Here is a 23,447-nt window from a genome sequence, read left to right on the forward strand (position 1 = left end):
CCAAACTGAGAATTCATGTCAGGGCCTTACTGTTGACTAGACCTCCGACTTTTTTCTCAGATTGCCTGAGTTTTTTCCACAGGTGTCCTTTTCTCCCCTCTAGGTTCCCGTGTAGCATTTATATGTCATGTGTCCTCTTCCTCCTCCCCTCTGTGACAGTGTCTCAGTCTCTCTTTGTCTTTAAGACCTTGATGTTTTTTAAGAGTGCTGACCAGCATTGAGTCTGGGTTGGTCTGATCTGTATTTTTTTTAAAGATTTTATTATTTTTTTATTTGAGAGAGAGAGGAACAGTAAGAGAGAATATGAGTGGGGCAGGGAGGAGCAGAGGGAGAGGGAGAAGCAGGCTCCCCGCTGAGCAGGGAGCCCAACGCAGGGCTCGATTCCAGGACCCTGGGATGGATCATGACCTGAGCCGAAGGCAGACGCTTAACTGACTGAGTCACCCAAGTGCCCTGATGTTTGTTTATATGTTTGTTTGTTTTAATTGGTGGGCTGAGATTCTAGGGAAAAAGACCACAGAGGGCATATACCCTTCTCATCACATCATAAGAGGTGCTCTTGAGCTCAATATGACTGATCATTGGCAGTGTTGACCTTGATCACTTGGTTAAGGGGGTGTCAGCCAGGTCTCTCCACTTTAAGCTACTATAATCCCCCTTTCACACTAGGTCTATGTAAAGTGAGTCATTAGGTCCAGCCCACACTCAAGGAGAGAGGGATCAGGACCCCCTCCGGGGGGGAGGGGTGCCAAAGAATCTGTGTTCTGCTGGTGAAACCACAACGGTAGCTAGTAACCCTGGGGGGAGACAAGGCTGTGCAGACATGTCATTCCCCCTCACTGGGGTCCACCGAACTCCGCATTCACCCACAGTCCTGCCTGCAGCCTTCACCGTTGCACTGTGGTGCTCCCTGGTGAGTCCCCTTCCTTCCAGCATGCCTTTTGAGGACACTTGTCCTTGGCATGGGCCCCGGTTTGCAATTCTTCTGCTTAATCCCCTTCATGTAAAGGGTCCAGCTCTACCACTCTCAGCCCTGTCTGCCCCATAGCCTCTCCTAGAGAATTTAAAACTGTACTGATGCCCAGGTCTTTGTGTACAGAGCATTTGACTCAGTTAGTTCAGGTAGGGTGCAGGCATTAATACTTTATAAAAGGTCTTCAAGGGCGTTCTGTGCTCTGGAGTCCGGGCTGAGGACCGTGGGCCCAGCCCCACCCTCTGGCAGCTTCGCCGGGAGGCTGTCCTCACTCTCTCGGGCAGAACCGGTCACTCCCAAAATCTGTGTTCCTCAAGGACTTGGTTCCTGGCAGTATCCATCAGTGCCTCTGTTTGTCCCCAAAGTCAGAAACTGGGTTAGAAACACCAGGAGCAGGAGGATACGTGTCAGTCATACTCATTTTCCCGCTGCAGTTACAGCCCTCCGCTCTCTAGGAGAAACGAGGGCCCCGTGGCCAAGAAGTCACTGGCATGTGCACTTCAGCCATCCCTGCATCCGCACTGCTCAGAAGGAACGTGCTCACATTTGATTTTTTAAATTTCAGGAAACCAAAAAGACAACACTAACACTTCTGATGAGAAGAGTTGACCTTGAATAGGTCTCTTCTTGGCTGTTTACCTTGGAGCTCACCAAGATGGCAAAGACCATGCCTATAAACCCTTTTACAATGGATCCAAAAAAGGGAGAAAATATTTCAACCGTTTGTTTTGAGTTTAAAGAAAAATAAAATTAATTTAACCTTTTTTTTTTTTTTTTTTTTTTTAAATGAACTGACCATGTTGGTAACCTTGTTAGGACTCTATGAGGGTGAAACCTCTGGAGTATGGGTCAGAAGCCATGTGGAGAAAGTCAGGAATAGATGGGATGCCTAATTGTAGGGTGCTGACTTATCCCTCCCCCAAGGGGTCTAGGACAAAGACAGCAGGGGTGTAGTGAGAGGGGGGAGGGTGCTAAGCTATGGAGGATGCTTCTGGAGCATCACACTATAAGCAGGCAGGTCTTGACACACTTTATGCAGCTGATGCTGTTATGGGTTTCCTCCACTTGGGGTCATCTAGTTGTGAGTGAGCTCTTTGAACAGCGCTCTAGTCCTTCCAGGACATCTCCGTGTATTCTAAGTGACTTCTCCAAGTTCTTGCCGCATCATGGCGCCCACATTCAGGCACCAGCTGAGATGAGACCATGGGGAAGTAGAGGCAGCGGAGAACACTTCATGAACTGTGGGTTCCCATCTGTCCTTCAGCACACTGCCCCCTGGCACACAAAGCTTCCCTCATGCCTGCTTTGACTTGTTACCTCTCTTGGCCTCAGTATCCTCAGCTAAGGAATGGCAATGACCATAAAGAACCCAAACCATTTTTTGGAGGATTAAATGAGATGGTTTTTGTGTGAGGCCCCCTCACAGTGCCTGGCACATACTGAGTGCCCCCAAATTGTGTTTTTGTCATAATTGCAACTTCCGGCCCCCTGCTTCTGCATCCTGGCCACTTCCCTCACCCCTATTTTATCTCATATCTTCCCTCACCCTCCCCCCTTCCATGCAGTATCTCATTCTCAGGACCAGAATCTCATCAGCTACTTTGTCTGAATTTACCCCATACCCAGCCCAGTGCCTGGACCACAGCATGGCTCAATCTGAGCGTCTTTAAGAAACAAACAGGTCTTTCCTGGTGGGGCTCTTTGAGGGAAATCATTTCCTTCTGTTCTTCCTGCCTCTCTTGCCGCATCCTCTGCAGCCTGGGCTAGAAAGGCTGCTTGTTCTTCACAACGTGACCCATGGTCCATGGCAGCCAGAGCCTTGATGCAAAGGCAGAAGCTGCTCATGGACCCCCCTGGAGCCTCACTCCTGATCAAAGAGGCTGCCTTCCAGGAGTGAAGAAGTGGGGGTTACTCTGCAAAATCAAACTGAAACCAAAATTAAAATGATTATTTAACCCTGGAAGAACCCTACGCTCAGAGAAGTGAAGCAAATTGCTCAAACTGCATAGCTAGTTTGATCATTCATTTATACTGCATGGGGAAGCATGTATCTTAGCTGGATAAGATCCTTGCCCTTGTGGAGCTTAACGTCTACTACAGGGGTCAGCAAACTTTTTCTATAAAACAGCAGAGAGTAAATGTTTTACACTGTATGAGCCATAGTCTCTCTGCCATGACTTAATTCCCCCCTTGAAGTGTGGAAGCAGCCATAGTGATCCATAACAAAGGCATGGCTGTGCTCTGGTAAACCTTTATGTACCAACACAGATGATGAGACACATTTGGCTTCCAGGCTTTACTTTTTCAACCCTTGGGCTAGTGGAAAAGAGACTCATGAATGAAACAATTGCATGGCTCACTGTAAAGTTAGTGGTTCAAAGGGAAGAGATGTTCTTCTGGGAACATAAAATAGGAGGACCGGAGAGTCGGAGAAGGTACTCATGAAAAGTGTCATTTGCAGGGGGAGGGTGCCTTTTATGTATTTATTTTTGTAAATTTCAGTATAGTTAACATACAATGTTACATGTTTCGGGTGTATGATACAGTGATTCAACATTTCTGTATGTTACTCAGTGCTCATCAGGATAAGTGTCCTCTTAATCCCCTTCACCTGTTTCACCCATCCTCCCACCCACCTCCCCTCTGGTGACCATCCATTTGTTGAAGTGTCATTTTAAGTGAGATCTAAAGATGAGGAGTCATTAATTAGGTGAAAGGAAGGCATGGGAAGGGGTAAGTGTTCTCAGCTGACAGAATAGTTGGTGCAAAGGCCCTGTGGCCAAAGGAACCATAGCTCTTTTCAGACACTGGAATAGAGCCTTGGAACACAAGAGGGATGGCGTGGGAGGCCAGCTCATGCAGAGAGTGATGAAAACCACAGGGTAAGAGTGTGCTCTTAATCGCAAGAGCAATGGGAAACCACTGCTTTTTTGACTCTAAGGGGTGATATGACTGGATTCTCCTTATGAAGTGCTCACTCTGGCTTCTGGCTGGGAATCTCCCTGACAGCGATCAAAAGAGACCCAGGTTGACAGGCAGCTCAGCACCCTTTCCCCCACTAACTCTTTATTTTATGTTTGCTATTCTAACAAATCTTGCTCTTCTTCCAGTTCCAAAGTTCACATTGCATTATGCATTTTATGGCCACACAGCTCCATCCCATTCCATTTTTCTCACCTCCTGGCTTTCCCTCCCCAGGCCAGTCCCCGACTAACTTTGTAAAACTTGCAAGTTAAATTTTTCAAAGACTGTTTCTGACAAAGCAGTGGGAATTAGATTTGGTGAAGCCCTTCATAAAAAATTGAAGACACGCTATATTAACATACATTGATTTATTCATAGTGTTTCATTACAAGTAAGTGAGGATCCTGTAATACCAGGAAAGGTTAGGAGAGCAGGGGAGCACGGTATATTATATTGACAGCTTGGTGGAAATTGAGTCGCTTTTGGATTGAATTTGGAGCACAGGAAAGGAATTGGCTAGTAAATAAGGCATGAGTTTTACCTCCCAGTGTCTGTGTATCAGTGTACTTGCCACCAGCCCAGGCAGGGGGACAGGGGCAGAATTTCAAAATGCATGAGCACCTGGTGGACTGGGGTCAGCTGCTACCCAGCAGAGCTCTCTGGATGTCTCTGTTCTTGTGCCACTGGGAAACTGGAATCCAGCTGCACATGGGGGGCTCAGCTCCCCCATTTGCTCACCACCCTCCAGTCACACTGGGCTCTCCTCACTCCTCCCAACCCTGTTCCTCCCCCAGGCCTTCACCCAGGCAGTTCCCTTTGCTGTGAACCTAGAATGCTCTCACCTCTGCTCTGACTCTGTCATCATCAGATGTCAGCTCACTTCTCCCCTGAGAAACCTCCAGGAGCACACTGTCTTAGTTTGGTGACCCTGAGACATAGACTCGAATATAAGTAGATTACTGAGAAGCGGGAGTGGGGAAGGGAAAGGAAGCCAGTGATGGATGTGTTCCCCAGCTGGCTACCTTTGGAGGCAGTCGGAGTGGAATCCCTCCAAGAAGTCCCCTGGGATGCTGTGGGGGTGTCACGTGGGAGGAGCCCAGCGAATGTGTACATCAGCTACCGTGAGTCTGGTCACTGGGGGTGCTAGTTATCCAGAGCTTCCTGCGAGTGCCCCCCGCCTCGGAACAGCACTCACGCACAGAGAGGCAGTTGTTTGCAGTGCTTCCCTCCGAGAAGCGTGGAGGAGGCAGAGGTGATCAGAGGGAAAGCGGGGGACAGGTTCGCCAAGGACCTGCAGCCCGGGTGGCCCTGGCCGGTGGCTCTGCTTGCAAAGTGCCCAAATCCTTCAGCTCTGCGTGTTTCTCCTCCAGGGTTTGCTCTGCCCCAAGTAGTCTGGCCTCGCTCCTCGGCAGGTGACATTGATTCCTACACAGCTACTGCAGGACGGAGGACAGAGAACTTACCTCTGTCTCTAAAACGTCTGGTGCCCTTGCCAGAAACAGCCAACTGCTTATTTCGGATGTAAAGTTGGTGTGTTCCTGTTGCGGTCTGGGTTTGGTCTCCCCGTTGAGTCTGAGACGTTCTCTACAGAAGACAGAGTGACGTTCGGTGTCTGTGGCGTTGCCTTGCCTCGCTCTGGAACGGAAGACCCCAGGGCACAGGGTCAAGCCTGCACTCACCTGGGCTGTTCCCCGCAGAACACAGTGCAGGTCCCAGAATACAGGCCTGCGCGGGAAACATTCGTGAAGGAGCGAATAAGTGGATGAGTAAATGGATTGAATGAATGCATTCTTTAGGTAATGACGTGTTGTCTCCAAGCCAGGCAGCTCCTTATAGAATAAGGAGCACAGCATTCAGATCCCCCAGACTTGGGTTTGCTCGCGTGTTGGTGGTAGAACACTGCATAACCATGAGAATGCATGATCCCTAGTGACACGGGACAGCCTGCATGACTCTCACCAACATGATGTGGAGTGAAAGAAGCCAGACATGCAATAGTACACCCTGTATGGTTCCATTTATATAAAGTACAAGACTGGGCAAAACTAGTCTGTGCTGTTAGAAGTCAGGATAGAGGTTATCCTTGCTGGGTTGCGGTGGGGGGAGGCGGGAGATCGGAAGGGGGCACAAAGGCTACGTCTTGGTTCTGGTGATGTTCTGTCTCTTGACTGGGTGCTGGGTTATTGGCCTGTGTCCTGTTAGTAAGAATTCATTGAACTGTATAGTGTTCTGTATGTATGTTATACTCTAATAAAACATGTTTAATAGAACAGACTAGATGAAACAAACACACAATCCTGTGTTTGTCACTTTAACAACTGTGTGATTTAGGAATGTGGCACTCAAAATGTGATCTGTGGGGGCTGATGGTGGAATGCCACCTGTTTGGTTACTTTCACAGCAGGGTAAGTGCAGAAATTGAGAGTGAACGCTTAGAAACTCTCGTAGTACCTTGACATTGCTGCAACACCCAAGTGTGTGATGAGTGGACGGGTCTCATCACACGGAGTGCAGACCAGTTTGGCTATGACCAGACTCACGTGATGAGGCCCATGTGGTCTGCAGATCATGATGGGTCAGCAGTGGATTGAGAAACACAAAACTGGGCCTTTACTGTAGAGAGTTTGGAAAGTGCTGATTTCATGCAAGTTACTTCCAGTTGAGCCTCAGTGTCTCCACCATTAAAAATGAGAGTAAGTATCCTGATGCCCCAAGGTTTGGGGAAGAGGAACAAGATAATGCATGAAAAAGCACCAGAGAAAACAAATAATACATTATATGTTAAAATAAAAAAAGAAGAAGAAGAAGATAGGAGGGGAAGAGTGAAGAGGGGGGGAAATCGGAGGGGGAGACGAACCATGAGAGACGATGGACTCTGAAAAACAAACTAAGGGTTCTAAAGGGGAGGGGATGGTAGGATATGTTGGCCTGGTGATGGGTATTAAGGAGGGCACATCTGCATGGAGCACGAGGTGTTATACGCAAATAATGAATCATGGAACACTACATCAAAAACTAATGATGTAATGTATGGTGATTAACATAACATAATAATAAAAATAAATCTAAAAAAATAAAGTGAAGAGCAGTAAAAAAAAAAAAAAAGAAAGAAAGAAAAAGCACCAGAGAGCACCATGTGGACACCAAGGGACACGGGAACTGCCTTTTAAATTAGCCTTCCAAACCATTCTTACCGGATGCCGTGCATAAACACCGCTCTTGGTGCTGTCCAATATGGCATCCTCTGGCCACACATAGCTCCTCAGCTTTTGAAATGTAGCTAGTCCAGATGGAGATGTGCCTTAAGGACAAAGTACATACGAGATTTCTAAGACCTAGTATGAATAACAGAATATAAGATACCGCGTTAGATTTTTAGGCTGATGACAGGTTGAAATGATAATTCTTTGCAAATATCGGGTTCAACAAAATATATTATTAAAGTTAATTTTACTTTCTTTTTTACTTTCTTCTGTTTTCATGTGACCACTAGAAGGTTGAAAAGCAGGTGTGTGGCTCACATTCCGTGTCTGTTGGGCAGCAAGGCTCCCGTGTATCAACAGTGGAGTATTCGAGGCTGGGATAATCTGGAAAGTGGACGGTCACAGCAGAGCTTGCTGTTCAAGCCCACATGCCTCCTTTTCTCTGCCTCTCCTGATGTTCCCCTGGATGAGCTCCGTCCGGCTTCCTGAGTGAGGTATTTACCTGTTTGTTTGCTGGCTTGTCGTGCAGATCAACTACAAGGCTGTTGGCTCACTGGACCCGAGTGCTGACCTCTCCAGCCAGCGGGGGAAAGTCTTCAAGCTCCGGAATGAAACCCACCACCTCTTTGTGGGTCTGTACCCAGGGACCACCTACTCCTTCACCATCAAGGCCAGCACAGCAAAAGGCTTCGGGCCCCCTGTCACCACTAGGATTGCCACCAAAATTTCAGGTATCTCTCTTAATAGAAAGGGAAAAGGGAAGAAGCGTATTCTGGGGTTTTTTTTTCCCCATTCCTAATTTTCTGGGAGCAAAAAAGGGCAGAGCCAGCTGTCACCTGGTGGTATTGGAGCAATTGGGATGATGCAGTCCCTAACGTGTTAGCATGGTAGTCTTGTGAAGAAACCGAATCCACGAACTTCCTGAAGTGTAAAAAACATACTAATTAGACTAGACCAGCGGGAATGCTAAGTGATTCAGCAAATAATTTACCACACAACTGCATTAAATAGTACATTTTCTCTCATACAAATTGGTTTGTAAAAATGTGCTTTCAGCAAATTCCTTTTGGCAGTACAGAGCACAGCACAAGTTCTCATGAAATGTCCGAGAATGAGTGAGTGAGTGAATGAATGAATGAATGACTAGTCCAAAGCCATAGAAGTCTGAGATTTCACCTGCCGTCCCTGGGAGGGCCCCCTCCACCACCGGGCAACATCAATACAGAATTATCTCGGATCCCATTTTACAATTTTCATTTTTTGAGACTGTGCAATTCTGGCCTGCATACATACATAGTTTGTATAGATACCCACAGTGGTTTTTGCAGCTTAATGTTTTCACTTATCTTTATACCATAAGCGTTTTCCATGTTGGTACATTGCTTTCATGGTAATGTTCTGTCAAGTGGATGGACGTTATTTAATTAAACATTCCCCTGTGGTTGGATATATTTGGTGCTTCCATGTTTTTATAACATAATGCTTCATAAACTTGTTACAGAATAAAGTTTAATTCCTTGGTTTGGATTATAACTTTAGGATTAAATTCCAGAAATTGAAATACTGAATTAAAAGGGATGTGGGTTTTAATAGCTCTTAATATAAATGGCTAGATTACCTTCCCAAGGGATTAGATTTTCATACTCCTATCAGTTGGGGCTGAGAGAAGGGAGGGTCTCATGAAAAAAAAAAAAAAAAAAGAGAGAGAGAGAGAGAAAAGATAAGAGGAACTAGTTCATCACTGCTGTGATTTGCATTTCAAATGTGTTGAACAAGATCGGCTCTGCCTTCACGTCTTTGTTAAGTACTTAGACTTCCTGCATTTATCTGTTTATTTGGTGTGGAACTTTTTGATTCCTGAGGGCTGCTGGCCACCTCACGGCCATTCTTCCCCAGACTCTTGCGCACCTGGGAGGGACCCGAGGGCAGGTGGGAGGGAGAGCATGCTCTCTTGAAAGCCTGGGACACCATGTGCCTCTCACCGAACCCTTTCCCACATGTCCCCCTACTGGTCATCCTGGGTATCTTTAGGGATGGCCCCAACGGGGAGGTGGTGAGCTGGGTTTGGGACCTGTGCTGAGTGTCCTCCTCTCTCTGCTCTCTGCCCAGCTCCGTCGATGCCTGAATATGACACAGACACCCCACTGAATGAAACAGACACGACCATCACGGTGATGCTGAAGCCCGCTCAGTCACGGGGAGCCCCTGTCAGGTGAGAAAGGTTCTTCCCTTGGACTTTGCCAGCAACTACACTTTGCCCCAGGGCTGCAGCTTTCAGATTGGCTCAGTTCGGGGGCACCTGGGGGGCTCAGTCAGTTAAGCATCTGACTTCTGATCTCAGCTCAGGTCTTGATCTGAGTCATGAGTTCAAGCCCTATGTTGGGCTCCATGCTGAGTATGGAACCTACTTTAAAAAAAAAAAAAATTGGCTCAGCTCAGTTCAACAAGCATGCATTGAGCATCTTACATGCCAGGAATGGGTGGGGCACAGGGCATCAAAACGATTTGTTTATTCATTCCTTCAGCAAACATTTATTGGGCACTCACTCAGGGCCAGGCCGTTTAACTACTTGGGAGACAGCAGTGAACTAGCCGTGAAGAAGTCATTTTCTAAAGAAAGTCACACTTGAGTTGGGAAGCAAAAAACATGAGAACATAATTACAATAGAGTGCGTGCTTATGGAGATATACATAGGTCATTATGAGAGTTCAGGGAAGACATTCCCAGCTGACATTCTCAAGTGACACAGAGCTGTATCTTAAATGTTATATAAGATTTTGCCAAAGTAGTAAGAGGGTTCAGCATGAGCAAGGCATGAAGGAGAGAAACAGCCTGATATCATGGGAGCAACCAGGAGTAGTTAATCCAAGGCTCAGGATCTTCCTTTAGCATCAAGGGCAAGGCAGGAGCGGTTGGGTGAGAAGGGGGGCCATGTTTGAGAAGTTCCAGCTTCTCTGAGGGCCCTTGGGGAGCCACTGGATAGCCCCCTGCAATGTGACTTTTATGATACTGGAGGCTGGGAGACCAGCCAGGATGGAGGCTATTGAGATGGTCTAGTTCTCTGTTTTCTGACCTGGATCCAGCTCTACCCAGAAAGTGTAAGTGGCAGAGGAAACAGAATCAACGGCCAACAGCTTGGAAGTTGCCACATATTCTAAAGATTTCGAACAGTGTTTGACTCTGAGTCAGGCCTTGCAACAGGTGTGTGTAGTACTCGTGGAGCTCCTGGCCATAGAACTTTTGTCTTATATTTTCCACATGCATTGTTCCAGAACTGTCCTACCTGTGATGAGCCAGAGCAGATGGTGGCTCTTCTGTCAGATGAATCATTACCTGACTTACTGCTTTTCTCCCTGTTGCTCTCAGGCAGCGTGGTCCTTTGCTTCTCTCTGTGCACGGATTTCACTCTCTCTGTACATTCTTTAAGTGATTGTCCTCATTTTCACGGGAAGCTACCGAGGCTCGGAAATGCCCAGGAACACACAGGAGTCGGTAGGAGAGCTGAACTCGAATGCAGGTCCCCCAGGTGCCAAATCATGTGTTCCCCTTGGGCCACCAATGCCTCTCTCCCTTTCCCAGCTCTCAGCCTCTCATACAGCAGGACTGGTCACTACTTCAAAATCTAAGAGAGCCTCTTAGGTGGTACGAGTATGGTCCGGGAAAAAGGAACAGCTTGCCCAACATTGCACAGCAAGTTAGCAGCTGACCCAGGTGCACAGGCCAGATCTGACCGAAAGCCTATGACCTTTATGTTGGAGACCCGTGTCCCCTTGCATTACTGCAAGCCTGCAGGTCAGCAAGGGGACCTCATCAGCTGGCATCCAACCGTGTGGCTCCCGGCAGGTGCAGGTTCTCTCTAGCTTGCTGCCGACTGCTGGTTGCTGTGTGGGGTGATGGAGAGGATGTGACTTTGGTGACTGCTGACCTGGATTCAGATCCTGCTCCATCCCTGCTGTGTGACTTTGAGCAAGATACTTAATCTCCCTGACCCTCAGTTTTCCTTATCAGGAAGGCATGGATGGTAGCTGTTTCATAGAGGCTGAATAAAATATGGAAGTGCCCAAAGCAAGGCAGACCTTAGAGAGTTAGTTCCTTCCTTAGCTTTGCTTCTTCTCTGTGGCACTTAGGGGGTTCTATTCAGAACAGGTTTTTTGAAAATCTACCCTCACTATAGGGTCACAGTGTTGCCCACTTCCTCATGGTCACAGAGCCAGTAAGTGATGAGATGAGGCTTACAACCTGTTCAAATTTCCAGAGCTTTTCGAGACCCTAATTCCATGGTGGGAAAGAAAGGGCTTTGTCTTTTTACCTAGGAGCCCCTAACTTTATTCCAGCACAAAGTTGCACAAAAACCTCTTTTCAGAAAAAAAAAAAAAAAGTGTTATACTGAGAAATAAGCAATCTTGGTCTTGCCCAGTGGCAGATCAAGTTACTTTTTCTACAGAGGATCCAGGGTCCCATCCTCAAAATGAATCAGATTATATATCTGTGAGCCTCTGAAAACTCATCAAGCCTAGCTGAACACAGATGGGAGTAATTATCACCGTGTCTTATTGGGCGACTGTTAGGTTCCAAGAATTTAACCTTGACTAACCTATTCGTATTATTATGTCCCTGTTAAATGAGGGAACTAAAAGCTCATGGTCACAGAGCCAGTAAGTGATGTGATGGGACTTAACACCCAGGCCTGCCCAACTCCAGAGACCAGCAAAAGGGTCCTCTGAGCAGCCCAAACCAATGTTCCTGGGGAAGCTTTTCCAGCCCCTCCCCCCCAAAGGGGCCCCTTACACTTCCCCTCTGAGCCTGCATGCTCTTAGTTTGCACTAAGCTTATTGCGTCCTAAGACTGCGGTGATTAGGAGGTGGGAATGGAAATGCCCCAGTAGCAGTGAGAAATGACAGTGAGCAGGGAGCAAAAAAACAGGGCAAGTCTACAAAACAATCACAGATGACTCAGCAAACGGGGAGGTGTACCTGCTCTGGCCCCTGCAGCCACTCACAGCCATGGATGTTCGTTAGCTGCTCTGATTCAACTAAAAATGTAGCGTTAGGTTCTGCGTCTTCAAGTGAAAAGAGCCTGCTAGTTTCCGCGTAATGAGTAAGCCCTCACTACGTGCCTGTCGCCCTACATAAACTTTCTGTATCCTCACAACATTGCCATAATCGTCTCCCCATTTTGCAGATACAGAAACGGAGATCAATAGAAGCCAAGTAAGTTGACCCAGGCCACGAGACAAGCCGCGGTAGAGGCAGAATTTAAACTCAGTTCAGCTGACCCTAAGCCAGTACTCATTTCACACTACCTCCCGAGGAGAAAGTTGTGCATGCCATATTTTCGTGACATTTCCATTGGAAAAAAAAATTAAATGTCACCGCTCAAAGGGGCAATGCTTGCTGTCTGGAAATGTCTGGCTGCTTTTCTTCTCAAGGCTCTGGATCACTGAGGGTGGGTGTACGCTCAGTTTCGGGAATTATTTTCAGACTGTTGCTTGGGCATTTGCCAGGAAGGGAAGGAGACTAGCCAGTGCCGGCCTGCGTGACTTCCAGGCCAACGGCAATAACAGCAGTGGCAATGTCATGGAAGATTTCAGTTACGTTAACCCTCTTTCATCTTGAACTCTAGGCACTGGGATGCCCATCTGAGAGGCAGTTGACCATTAGGTCATTCAGCATATATATATTGAGCCCTTGCTGTGTCTCAGGAACTGAGCTAAGCAATGGAGATAGAGCAAGACACAAGGTCGATACACACCTATCCTCTTGAGGCTTAGCATCCAGCAAGTGTGCATGCAAATGGGGAGAGAGGCAGGGCATGGAGCAGGTAAGCAGACCCAGTACTGAAACTGGCAGAACAAGATACTGTGAAGCCTGTGGGGACAGTGTATTGATGGAGAGAACTGGACTGGCCAGAGGGATGGGCACAACCCTGGCAAGCAGTCCAGTGAGGAGTCCCACAGGTCAGGGAAGCATGGGCATCAAGAAGACAGTGAAGGCTCTCTAACCATAGGACATGGTGAGCCCACTGGATGGATTGGGTCATGGGTGCCTGGAATCGTATTTTCTGGTTGATAGCTCCTTTAATTCCATTGTATCATGTGATCTTCGCTTACCCAATGAGTCAGCTGGTGGGGAGTACCATCTGCATATCAGAGGAGGAAGCTGAGGTCTAAGATGCTAAGTGGTTGGCCCAGGGTCATGGAGCTCGTTTCCATGGAGCCAGTGCATGGACCTCGCTTCCTGCTTCTGAGTTCATTGCTCCCTCAGGACGTTCTGTATTCTCTGCCCAGGATGTCAAGTGAGGTCTCGGTAACCTTTTGGTAGGGCTGTTGAGTGAGCTCTCATTGACTTGGGAATTTGGGGCAGGCAAGGTAAATTCACAGGGGGCCTCCAGCCCAGGATGGTGCAGGTCCAGCCTGTAACTTGTGAACCCCAGCACGTCCCTGAGTGAAGCAGCCGGTTCTCCAGCAGCCTCCCTCCTGAGCCTCGGCTGCAGGCCCCCTCCCCCCACCACGCAGGGAGGCAAGGAGGAGAAGAGCGGATTGTCTTGTGGGGCTCCTCCACCCCCATCCCTCCATCCAAACCACCTCAGAAGCTTGGCCTATTTTTCTAATACTCCACAATGGAGATTTATTGCTTTTGCATTGCTTTCCCCAGGCCTTCAAAGATTTATTGGTTTTTAAGTGACAGAATCCCAGAATTGCTTAAAAGATCAATCAAATAGTGACTAGAATCTAATATTCAGCTCCAACTCGAACCCACCAAACCTTCTTCCCCCACGCCTCACCTGTCACGCTGATGTATCTGTGGTAACCTTCATAAGAAAGTAACTTGGCCGTGAATTTATCACCCATAATGCGGTCCCTGAAGCAGAGCCCCAGAGTCTGTAGCAGACCTTCCCCCCCAGGTCCCCAGCTGGCTTCTTTGGGGACGTCCTTCTGTCCCCCTGCTCTCCTTCCCTTCCTGTCAGTCACAGGGACCTACCCACCACCACACCCCAGAATCAGCGGTGGGATTAGCTCTTTCTTGTACCCCTCTGCCACACTGCATCCACCCCCTTGACCTGCCATGGTGGCCTTGCTGGTTTGCCTGCCATCAGTTGTTCTTCCTTCAGTCCATCCCCCACTGAGCTGCTGGATGCTCCCTTAAATTCTTAAGTGGGTCACTGGCTTTCCACTGTATGAGGGAGGTTCGAGCTTCTTAGCACGGAATTCAAGGCCCATCAGAATCTGGCTATGACCTCCGCTTCTGGTTTTATTCCCCTTCACTCTGCCCCCTTTACCAGTGTTTACTCAGCAGGACCCAGTTCCTCATTCTTTCTTTAATTGTGTTATGTACCTGCCAGTAGGTTTTCTTTGGTTCTGTGTCTTGCCCACCCCTCACTAGACGATGAGCTCCAGCAAACCTGAGGCTTGACACTGATGGATGCCCTTTTCCTGGGACAGTGGCCGGCACTTAGTAGGTCCTCGGAAACACAATTAAGTGAGTGATTCAGCACGTCTGTTCTGCACACCTGGTAGATGTCAGGTCCTGGGACTGGAGATGCAGTTCACAGGCGCTGCCTTCAGCTGTCTCCGAAGCCGTAAGAGCACCGCCCGGTAGAACTTCCTACAGCGATGGAAATGTCCTGTGTCTGTGCCGTCCGGTCATCACCTCCAAACGGTCATAACCTCCAACTCAACCACCTACTGAGCACTTGAAATATGACCAGTGTGACTGAGGAACTGGAGTTTTAATTTTTTAAGTTACTTTAAAGAGTCTTTCAAGGTCATTCATAGCTCATGGCTACCATTTTGGATGATGTAGTTCTGTCAGGAAGACAGTCAGAGAAAGAAAAAAATGCTTGGTCAGAGGTTTCTATGAGAGTGTTCTGTGCAGAGGCATCCATCCTGAGTCTGATGAGCTCAGGTGCAAAGAGGGCTTCCTGGAGGCAGTGTTGCCAGCTGAGGGGAGTTTGCTCCATGAAGGAGGGGGAAGCAGCACACGCGGGAGACGAGGCAGAGAAGGTACACGTGTGGTGGCGTGAACAGCAGCGCGCTCGGGCGGAGAGGAGGAGGGAGACAAAGGAGCAGGCCGGAGCCAGGTAAAGAATCTTCACTCTGGGTTTGGACTTTGTCCTGACAGGTGTAGGGAACACTTCGTTCTCCTCTCAGCAATCGAGCCCTCCCTCGCCTAGCCGTTCTCTGTGCCGAGCTCGTCTTCTCTACCCGGCCAGTGTACGGGTCCCACCCTGCGGCAGGCTGCATCGGCTCCCCTCTGGGCTCCCACTCGGCGCTGGCCGCTCCCCGGTCAGGGACTTGGAGTGTCGGTCTCTATCAGCCCCTGACCTCTTAGGTTCCTCCTACCGTAGCTCACTTCCCAGCTGGATCCATCGGAACAGCAGAGGCTTCTGGAATCAGATCCAGCCTTACACAGTTGGCTCGCTGAGTGGCCTCGAGCCAGTTACTTCATTTCTCTGACCTTAAAGCTGCTTGCTGGGAAAATGGGAGTACCCACGTCACAGATTGTTTTAAAAGTCCAATAAGGTGAATTGTGTAAGGCGCGCCCAGTCGTTGTTCAGCTTGCTCCTTGGGGTGGCCCAGCTGTTGGCAGAGAGTGGCTCCCTGCCCTAGGAGCTGCGGGGAAGGTGCTTCTCTGAGGCCTGCTGCACGAGGATGCCTGTTTGCTGTTTGCTGCTCGGACACCAAGAAGATCTGCCTGTAGGGCGCTGGCAAGAGTGTGACACATCGGGGAATGTGCAGTGATCTCCAGGAGTGTCACAAAATCCTCAAACCAGTATTCCTCCCAAACACATCCTCAGATTTCGGCACATTTCAGAAACACGGAATCAAGCAGACGGGGCTGGGGCATCTCCACTGCCGAAAGGCCAGCAAATCAAGGGCTAAGAGCAGCGCCCTCGACTTGGAGGAGAGGCCCGCATATGTTGTGAAATCAAAGGAAAGCAGACCCAAAGCATCCTCGGGAAGGGGCTTGGGGCCCCACATGAGCTTTCTTTAGCGAACCTTATAAATACGGGGGACCAGACTGGGGACCTGAAATCAAAACCAAGCAGGAGAGGTGAGACCAGATCCCAGGAGAGGAGTCAGGTTTTTCCATTCACAATTCATTAAGTCAGTAAATACCTGATTGGAATTTGAGCAAACAGCATGTGCCAGACATTGGGCTGAGCATCGGAGACCCAGACATGAGCAGGCAGGCCCACGTGCAGACATCCTAATGGCAGAGGGAGCTCTGGGCAGATGCTACCAGACACTGACTGACGACACGGACCCGTTCGCAGTTGCAGCCCATTCTCATTGGCTTGGGGCCTCCTCTCCACCCCACCTCTGATTTCAGCTGCGGCTGAGCTGGGTGGGTTCCATGCAGAGGGACAGGACCCTTCCTCCAGCGCCAGTCCCCCTCCCTCTCTTCTTCTTGGCTTCAGTGCTCCCTCCAAAGCCCCACAGACCTTGGTGCGTGTGAGCAGGCAGATACAGCTCAGAAACACATGGGATTGAATGCCAACCACGGGCGGGAGTCCAGGCATGCCCGGCCTCCTATCCTCCGGATGGGCCATTCTGAGATGCATGCCACGCGGGTCCTCACATACTTCCATTAGGACTGAGCCCGGGTTGCCCGCAAGGGGAGCCAGCTCGACAACACATACCTTGCTGGTTTTTCTTCCTTCTGTGTCTCACTGTTTCACCTAAGAGGAGATCACACCAGGCTGGAGAGTCAGGAGATGAGGTTGGAAAAACTAAAAGGAGGCCAGGAGGACAGAGGTGGGCAGAAAATGCAAGGGCAAGTGGCCCCTGATGAGGCTGGATGGGAAAGGGCCGGAAGACGTTGCTCTCCAGATGAGAAGGGACGGCCATCCAAGGCTGAGCGGTTGTGGCTATGGAGGGAGGGCCTTGAGCGGGGGAGAATGGGCAGCAGCTTTGGTGATGACTTCTCTACAGGGTGGGCAGGTGGGTGGGAAGGAAAAGACATTGTCCTGGGTGACTCCCAGGTTCTGGCTAATTAGTGGGATGGAGGATGGTGCCATTCTCTGAGCCAAGGAACACTGAGGGCAGAAAGAGTCTGCGAGGACACATTACCCAGGAGAGACCAGTGGTGGTGAATGTGGCCTGGTACCTAATGGAGCATAAGGAACCAGCTGGGCAGGAATAGGGCTGGGATTTGATGTGTGGTCCAGGCGAGTGCTGGGGGACCTCTGAGGGACCTCCTCCAGAGCTAGGACTTGTGACCTGCTTTTATGGGATGCTTCAGGCCTAGTACATGGTGGGGCAGCTCTGGCTTGGAGGGCCGGGAGCATGACAGTCTGAGTACATGGAGACAGGAATCTGGCTAGTGGCCTCTAATATCCACTGCAAGTTCTCTCTACTCCCTGATGAGAAACCCCTGAGCCCTTTGCATTTGACAGGTGCAGGTCGTTAAGACTATGACTTTGAAATGCACAGTCACGAGCTGCAGTACAAATTGGAGATCCAGTCAACTCCTAAAGAAAGAAGACACTTCATTGGAAAGAAGAGAAAAAATTGCCAGATTTCTTCCAGGATTCCTTTAATAACCGTGGAGCCCAGATGGGGAACACATAAAACAACCACAGAAGGCTTCTGCTGGTCCCTTGGAGCTGCAGTGAGCAAAATTGGCATCGTTACCATCTGATTCTCAGATATGAGCACATGATGGTGTCCAATTAGGAAGGGGAAATGAATATTTTCGAGGATTTATTAGCATGGGGCAGCCTGAGGGGTTCCTGAGTCCCCGTCCATATTGGGAGAGATGGAAAACAGCAATTATACTTGGATACTCTTTCTCAAGATACCATTTATTTCACTTAGTTCCCCAGCTCTCCGGGCCTCCTTTGCTGGGGCCTGAAGACAGGGAGTGCTACGTGTCCCACTTTGGTGGAGGGATGGGCAAGAGGTGCTCCCACATAGACTGCAAGAAGATTTAGCTCTGAAAGTAATACCGTTTGTCGCCAAGTCTATCCGCATGCCGGGATTTCATCACACCAGACTGGGGAAGAGGAGCCAGATACAAAAAGAGACAACCAGAAATAAGACATAGTGGGATAAATACTACTGCAGGGCTGTTCCCGATGGGGCTGTCCCATACTCTAAATATGGTGACTAAGGACACACATAACTATGATTAAAGGGACATGTCACCACCATTGAAGCTAAAGAGACAGGGTCAATCCGGTGAGTGTGGCACAAAGGCACAGTCGGAAAGACCATGCAGGGAAACAAAAGGGAGGAAGAGTGGGCCCCAGATAATGTAGGTGGGTTAACATTCACTTCAGCTCACCCTAATTGTATTGCGGCTTTCCCTTTTTCGGCCCCCGGACAACCCAACTTACCAAGAATTGGTTCCGGTGTTGATGGATTCTGGATTTTATTCCTTAGGCTCAAACCAAGGAGGAAAAACAGGTGTTTCAGAAAAAATATTTTAAATGGAGCAGGAGGAGCAGTTGCTAGAACATGAAGAACGAAAGAGTGTTCTATTTTGGACCGTCTGCCATCTGGAGAGATGGAAACAGACTGTCACTGGCATGAGGGAGAAGAGAGTGTGGTTGTCATGTTCACCTCCTACCATAGGGACTATTTAAATTCCAGAAGGCTGGAGGGCTAGAGAGGCATGAGAACAGCGGGTTTTAGATTGGAGAACCATTAACATTCAAGTGGTATTTGAAGCATGGGAGGAGCAGATGACCTTATCCAGGGAGAGTATCTACGAGAAGAGATGAAGAACAATACAGCTCTGTGAAGCTCTGTCAAGGAACCATGCAGGAGATGGAGAAGGGCTGGCCAAAGAGGTAGAAGAAACACCAGGGCAGAGTTAAAACATGAAAGCTAAAGGAAGAATGTTTTTTTAAATAGGAGATGGTTGAAGTTTTGTAGTTCAGTTTTCTCTAAGAGCTCCCAGCAGCTCTTACCGTAGAAAAGAAGAAAGACACCTACCTTGATCCAGGGCCATGGGAAAAGGAAGATGATGATGTCAACAGAAGTGCTTAAAAATGGGCCATATGGTCCAGGCTTGATTTTAAAAGCCCATGGAGGTAGATGTGCAGATAACAGATTTTGAGGGCCAGGTGACCCCAATGCTGTTGAGGAAACTGTGCAGAAGGTACAAGGCTGAGAGAGGCTAGACAGACGGGAAGTGGCATTCAGAGAGTAAAATGATCAAAGATAAGGTTTTAGTAATGGAGCCCAGCAACGGGAGAATATGGCTCTGGGTGTCACCGTGTTGGCAGTGGTAGTGGATGGATGGTAATGGATTCAAGGTGAAGGTCACTGAAGCCAAGTATTTCAAGGACCAAAGAGGCCAAACTAAGGATGGGCAAGCTGTCTGAGTAGATGTAATTCTTATAACTCGAATCCTCCCAACCCTGGGGATGTGCTGAAACCCTTTGCAGGAGCAACGGTGATGCTGCAAGGTGTCTTCTCCTGGGTCTCACTTTGCTCCAACTTTTTTTCGGCTGACTTCTGTTTCTCACAGTGTTCTGGGCCCTGTGACAGTTTGCATCACTGCTTTGTCTCAGATCTTGCGCAGCTGATAATGGATGGTTCTCAGTTTCTCTGTCTGCAGCCGCCCAAAGGTCAGACTTTCAAGTCAGCCTCCATCAAGTGCATTTCTATAGCCTGATCTATTGATGTTCTTCTGAGCTAGTGCATAGATCTGTGCCATGTTAGAATCCAAGGAGGTTTGCTCTCATCCAAAAAGCATTCTGCACAAGGCTCGCTCCAGCTGTCTGCGGCTGCTCAGAGAGTTGCCTCCTCTCAGTAGCAGAGAGAGAGGTGATCTTGAAAGTCCTGGCTTTTTGGTAGGACAAGAACAACCTAAAGGTTAGAGTCTCAGCCACGAGGCAGAAGAAATTTGTACTTACCCCCTTTCAGAATGCAGTCCATCCTTTTCTTGCCTGGCTACAATTGCTTATGGTTTGCTCTTTCACTGGTGCATCTCCACTTGAGTGTAGGCTCACTAAGCACTTTGTAAAGATTATAAATATATAAAGTAAGTATTCATAGGACAGGGGTAGCAGCTCCAGTAATACAAGAAGGATTCAAGGGCAAGACTTTAGACCTATACTGTCTAATACTGAAGCCACAGCTACATAGGGCTATTTAAATTTAAATTAATTAGAATGAAATGAAATTAAAACTTCCATTCATTAATTACACCATCCACATTTCAAGCACAATAGCCACATGTGGCTAGTGGCTACCATATTGAACAGCATTCCCATCATCACAGAAAATTCTGTTTCACTGCATTGCTCTAGACCCTCAGAGGGCTGCTCAAAAGAGGTCAGGGCCCACGTCCCATTTCAAAGGGACTATTAATGGGGGCTTAGACTCAGGCCTAAAATGTAAGTCTCAAAAGCTCGAGTGGGACCTATGACTGGGCTGACTTGCTGCTCAGACCCTGACCTCCTGAGGGAGGCTTCCCAAGCCCCACTGCATCCCGCTCACTGGCGTAGCATCTGGGAAATGATTTAACCCCAGGGTTATCAAATCCCAGTGGCTATTAGAATCACCTAGGGAGCTAGGAAATATGTAGGTTTTTCCCATCCCCAGGACTAATAGGACCGGACCTGAGAATCTCTATTTGCACAAGCTCCCAGAGGATGATCATGCTGGTCTCAAACCACATCTTCAGCACCACTGGGTTAGTTTACAGGTGGGCATCTGTGCAGAGAAAGGAGCCGGTACAGGGAACCAAGCGTTCTCTTCTCTGGTGCTGATACTTGCTTGTTCTCAAGACGTGGGGAAGTAGTTGTTTCGCATTTCACTCTGGAGTTGCCCCTGTTGGCTTTACAGCTTTTGGAACTTGTGTCTCTTTTGGCATACATTTCAGCATGAAGATAATCAATTTTAGCTCATAAGAGCCGAACTAGGATCTCTGCCAGCTTACTTCACTAAGTAAGGTCCATATGGGGGCCAGAAACACACCCCTGTTTTCCTACGATGATGACAGTGACTGGCATGTGAAATCGTTCATGTTGTGTTGTTACATGCTGATAGCACATCTGAATATATCACTTCGATGCAGATATGGGGCTTAGGTAGAAGAGGGATGTTTGGTGAGATGGAGCGTCAGGATCTGAACAAATCTGTATTCTGTTGTGGAAGGCTAGAACAGCCTGGGAGAAACAAATCCATTTCTAACTTCCACTTTATAAAAAGTTCCATATTTTCTTAGATCAGACAAAATATATTGAGTGCCAAAATGCTGCATCTCTATGGGCGCCTCACTCAGCTGGGTTGGAATCTGTATGCATTGTCCCCCCGGGCCAGTTTTGATTATGTTCTTTTTCCTTTTATTGCAGTCAGCAAATCTGAATTTGCTATTGTGGGGAGAGCAGGAAGAGGGGGGAAAAAATTAAGGTTTTTAACCTTCAGAAAGTTCAGAGGTTCAGTCTGAATAAGCACAAAAACTTTCAGTGTGCCTCTGAATTCCTTGAATTTGCAAAACTGCTCAGAATCCCAAGAGAACTACCTTGCACACGGAATCCGGGCCCTGCTTTAGAGCTAAAAGGCAGAGCAGAAATTATGAGAGAGGAGCAGAATTAGAGAGATGGGGAGAGGAATCAATGTACAAAAAGGAGTTTGGTCCCACTCCAGGCTAAGTTTTAGCCTATTGTTCAGTTTCTTCAATTCCAAGCCATCTGCTTCCCACAGCTCTCAGATAACGTCTCTCCTGCCAGGACACCCTGTTCCTGCTTAATTGAAATTAGTTTCCAAGAATAGTTGTCCAGAGCAGTTTCCAATGGCGGGAATGTTTTGAAAGTCACAATAGGAGTTGAAGCTTCAGGATGCAGATGTCTACACACGAGCCAGATGTTCAAAGGCATCACATGGTCTACGACTGCCTTCATTGGCCTCTGCAACTTAGAAATGGCTCCTTTGAAACTGGCATCATCTCTCCATTAGGGACCTGTAATACCGCAAGTGTGAAGGGAAACAATCCCTTCTATTCAGGTTTAGAGTAATGTGTTTCCCAGGCTTAATTATACCACAGGTATATAAATTACAGAAACATGTTAATGCTCCCATGATTAAAATTATAGAGTGCCTAATTGAAAAAGCATAAACTGAATTGAAGAATTCCTAATTATAGTTTGCTTTGAGGTGTTAATTTCCTCCATAACGAATGCATAATTTCTTGGAACCTAAAAAGGTGGCCTCTTGCATCAGCATGTAGGATGCAGGCAGATGGGAGCGGGTTGTCATCTTTCAGTGCAGGAAGTTGACAAGGGAGATTTGGTTTGGTGGGAGAACCTTGGAAGGGAACTTGGGAAGGAGGCGTAATTGGTAAAAATGCCAAATCAAAGTTCTGCCTGGTGGGCATCAGGACAAAGGACAGATGAGGAACCCTTAGAAGACTTTCTCCACCTGCCTTTTTCTTCTCACTCCAAAGTCTCAATCTTTATTCCATTTGGTTTTGGTAATTTTTGTGCCTGTGTCCTGGACCCGCAGTATGATCTGGGAATCTGTTAGAAATGCAGATGTTCGGGCCCTGCCCCCTGACCTACTGAATCAGGAACTCTGGGGCTAGAGCCTAGCCATCTGGGTTTTAACAAGGCCTCCAAGAGATTCTGATGCATGCTAAACTTTGAGAAGCACAGTTCTAAGGAGTGAGTCACAGAGTGCCCAAGTCACATCTAGCTGAGCTTTGTTGAACTCCTCCTACTCTGGATCAGAACCCATGATTAGCAACTTCCCAAGCATCGTTTCATTTTATACTCATAACATCCCACTGAAGCAGGAAAAATGTATCCCGTTTCTCAGGTGAGAAAACGAAGATCCACAGAAGCTGGCTTGTCCAGCTCATAGCATCTTTGAGAGCTGTAGGCCTTGTCTGTAGGTTCAGATGGAGACTCAGATGCACTATGTTGTCCATTTTTTTTACATTGTCGTCACCTTGCTTCATCAATATTTTGCTAATAAATGGGTTTTCTGAGCATTGTGAAGCTGGAGGCTGAGCCAGTCCTGAGAATGAATTCCAGGTGCGTCATGCCTTTGCTAATGCTGAGTCTGACTGTAGGACAAGGGAGAGGCCCCTACATATCTATAGTAATTGCTTTTTTTTTTTTAAAGATTTTATTTATTTATTTGAGAGAGAGAGAATGAGAGAGAGCAAGTACATGAGAGGGGGGAGGGTCAGAGGGAGAAGCAGACTCCCTGCCGAGCAGGGAGCCCGATGTGGGACTCGATCCAGGGACTCCAGGATCATGACCTGAGCCGAAGGCAGTCGCTTAATCAACTGAGCCACCCAGGCGCCCTATAGTAATTGCTATTAATGGCATAGATTGTTAGTGTGCA

General features: G+C 48.1%; 1 protein-coding gene across 1 annotated transcript in view; it reads left to right on the top strand.

Annotated features, from left to right (window-relative positions):
• PTPRT (protein tyrosine phosphatase receptor type T) overlaps positions 1 to 23,447 on the top strand; it is a 1,068,951-nt gene that overhangs the window by 773,120 nt on the left and 272,384 nt on the right. Inside the window, exons 10-11 of the mRNA XM_032419927.1 lie at positions 7,670 to 7,871; positions 9,250 to 9,352. Coding sequence (XP_032275818.1) covers positions 7,670 to 7,871; positions 9,250 to 9,352 — 305 coding nt within the window. The remainder of the gene's footprint in view (positions 1 to 7,669; positions 7,872 to 9,249; positions 9,353 to 23,447) is intronic.

This window comes from Phoca vitulina, unplaced genomic scaffold, assembly GCF_004348235.1.
Source record: "Phoca vitulina isolate PV1807 unplaced genomic scaffold, GSC_HSeal_1.0 scaffold22, whole genome shotgun sequence".
Classification (NCBI taxonomy): Eukaryota; Metazoa; Chordata; class Mammalia; order Carnivora; family Phocidae; genus Phoca; species Phoca vitulina.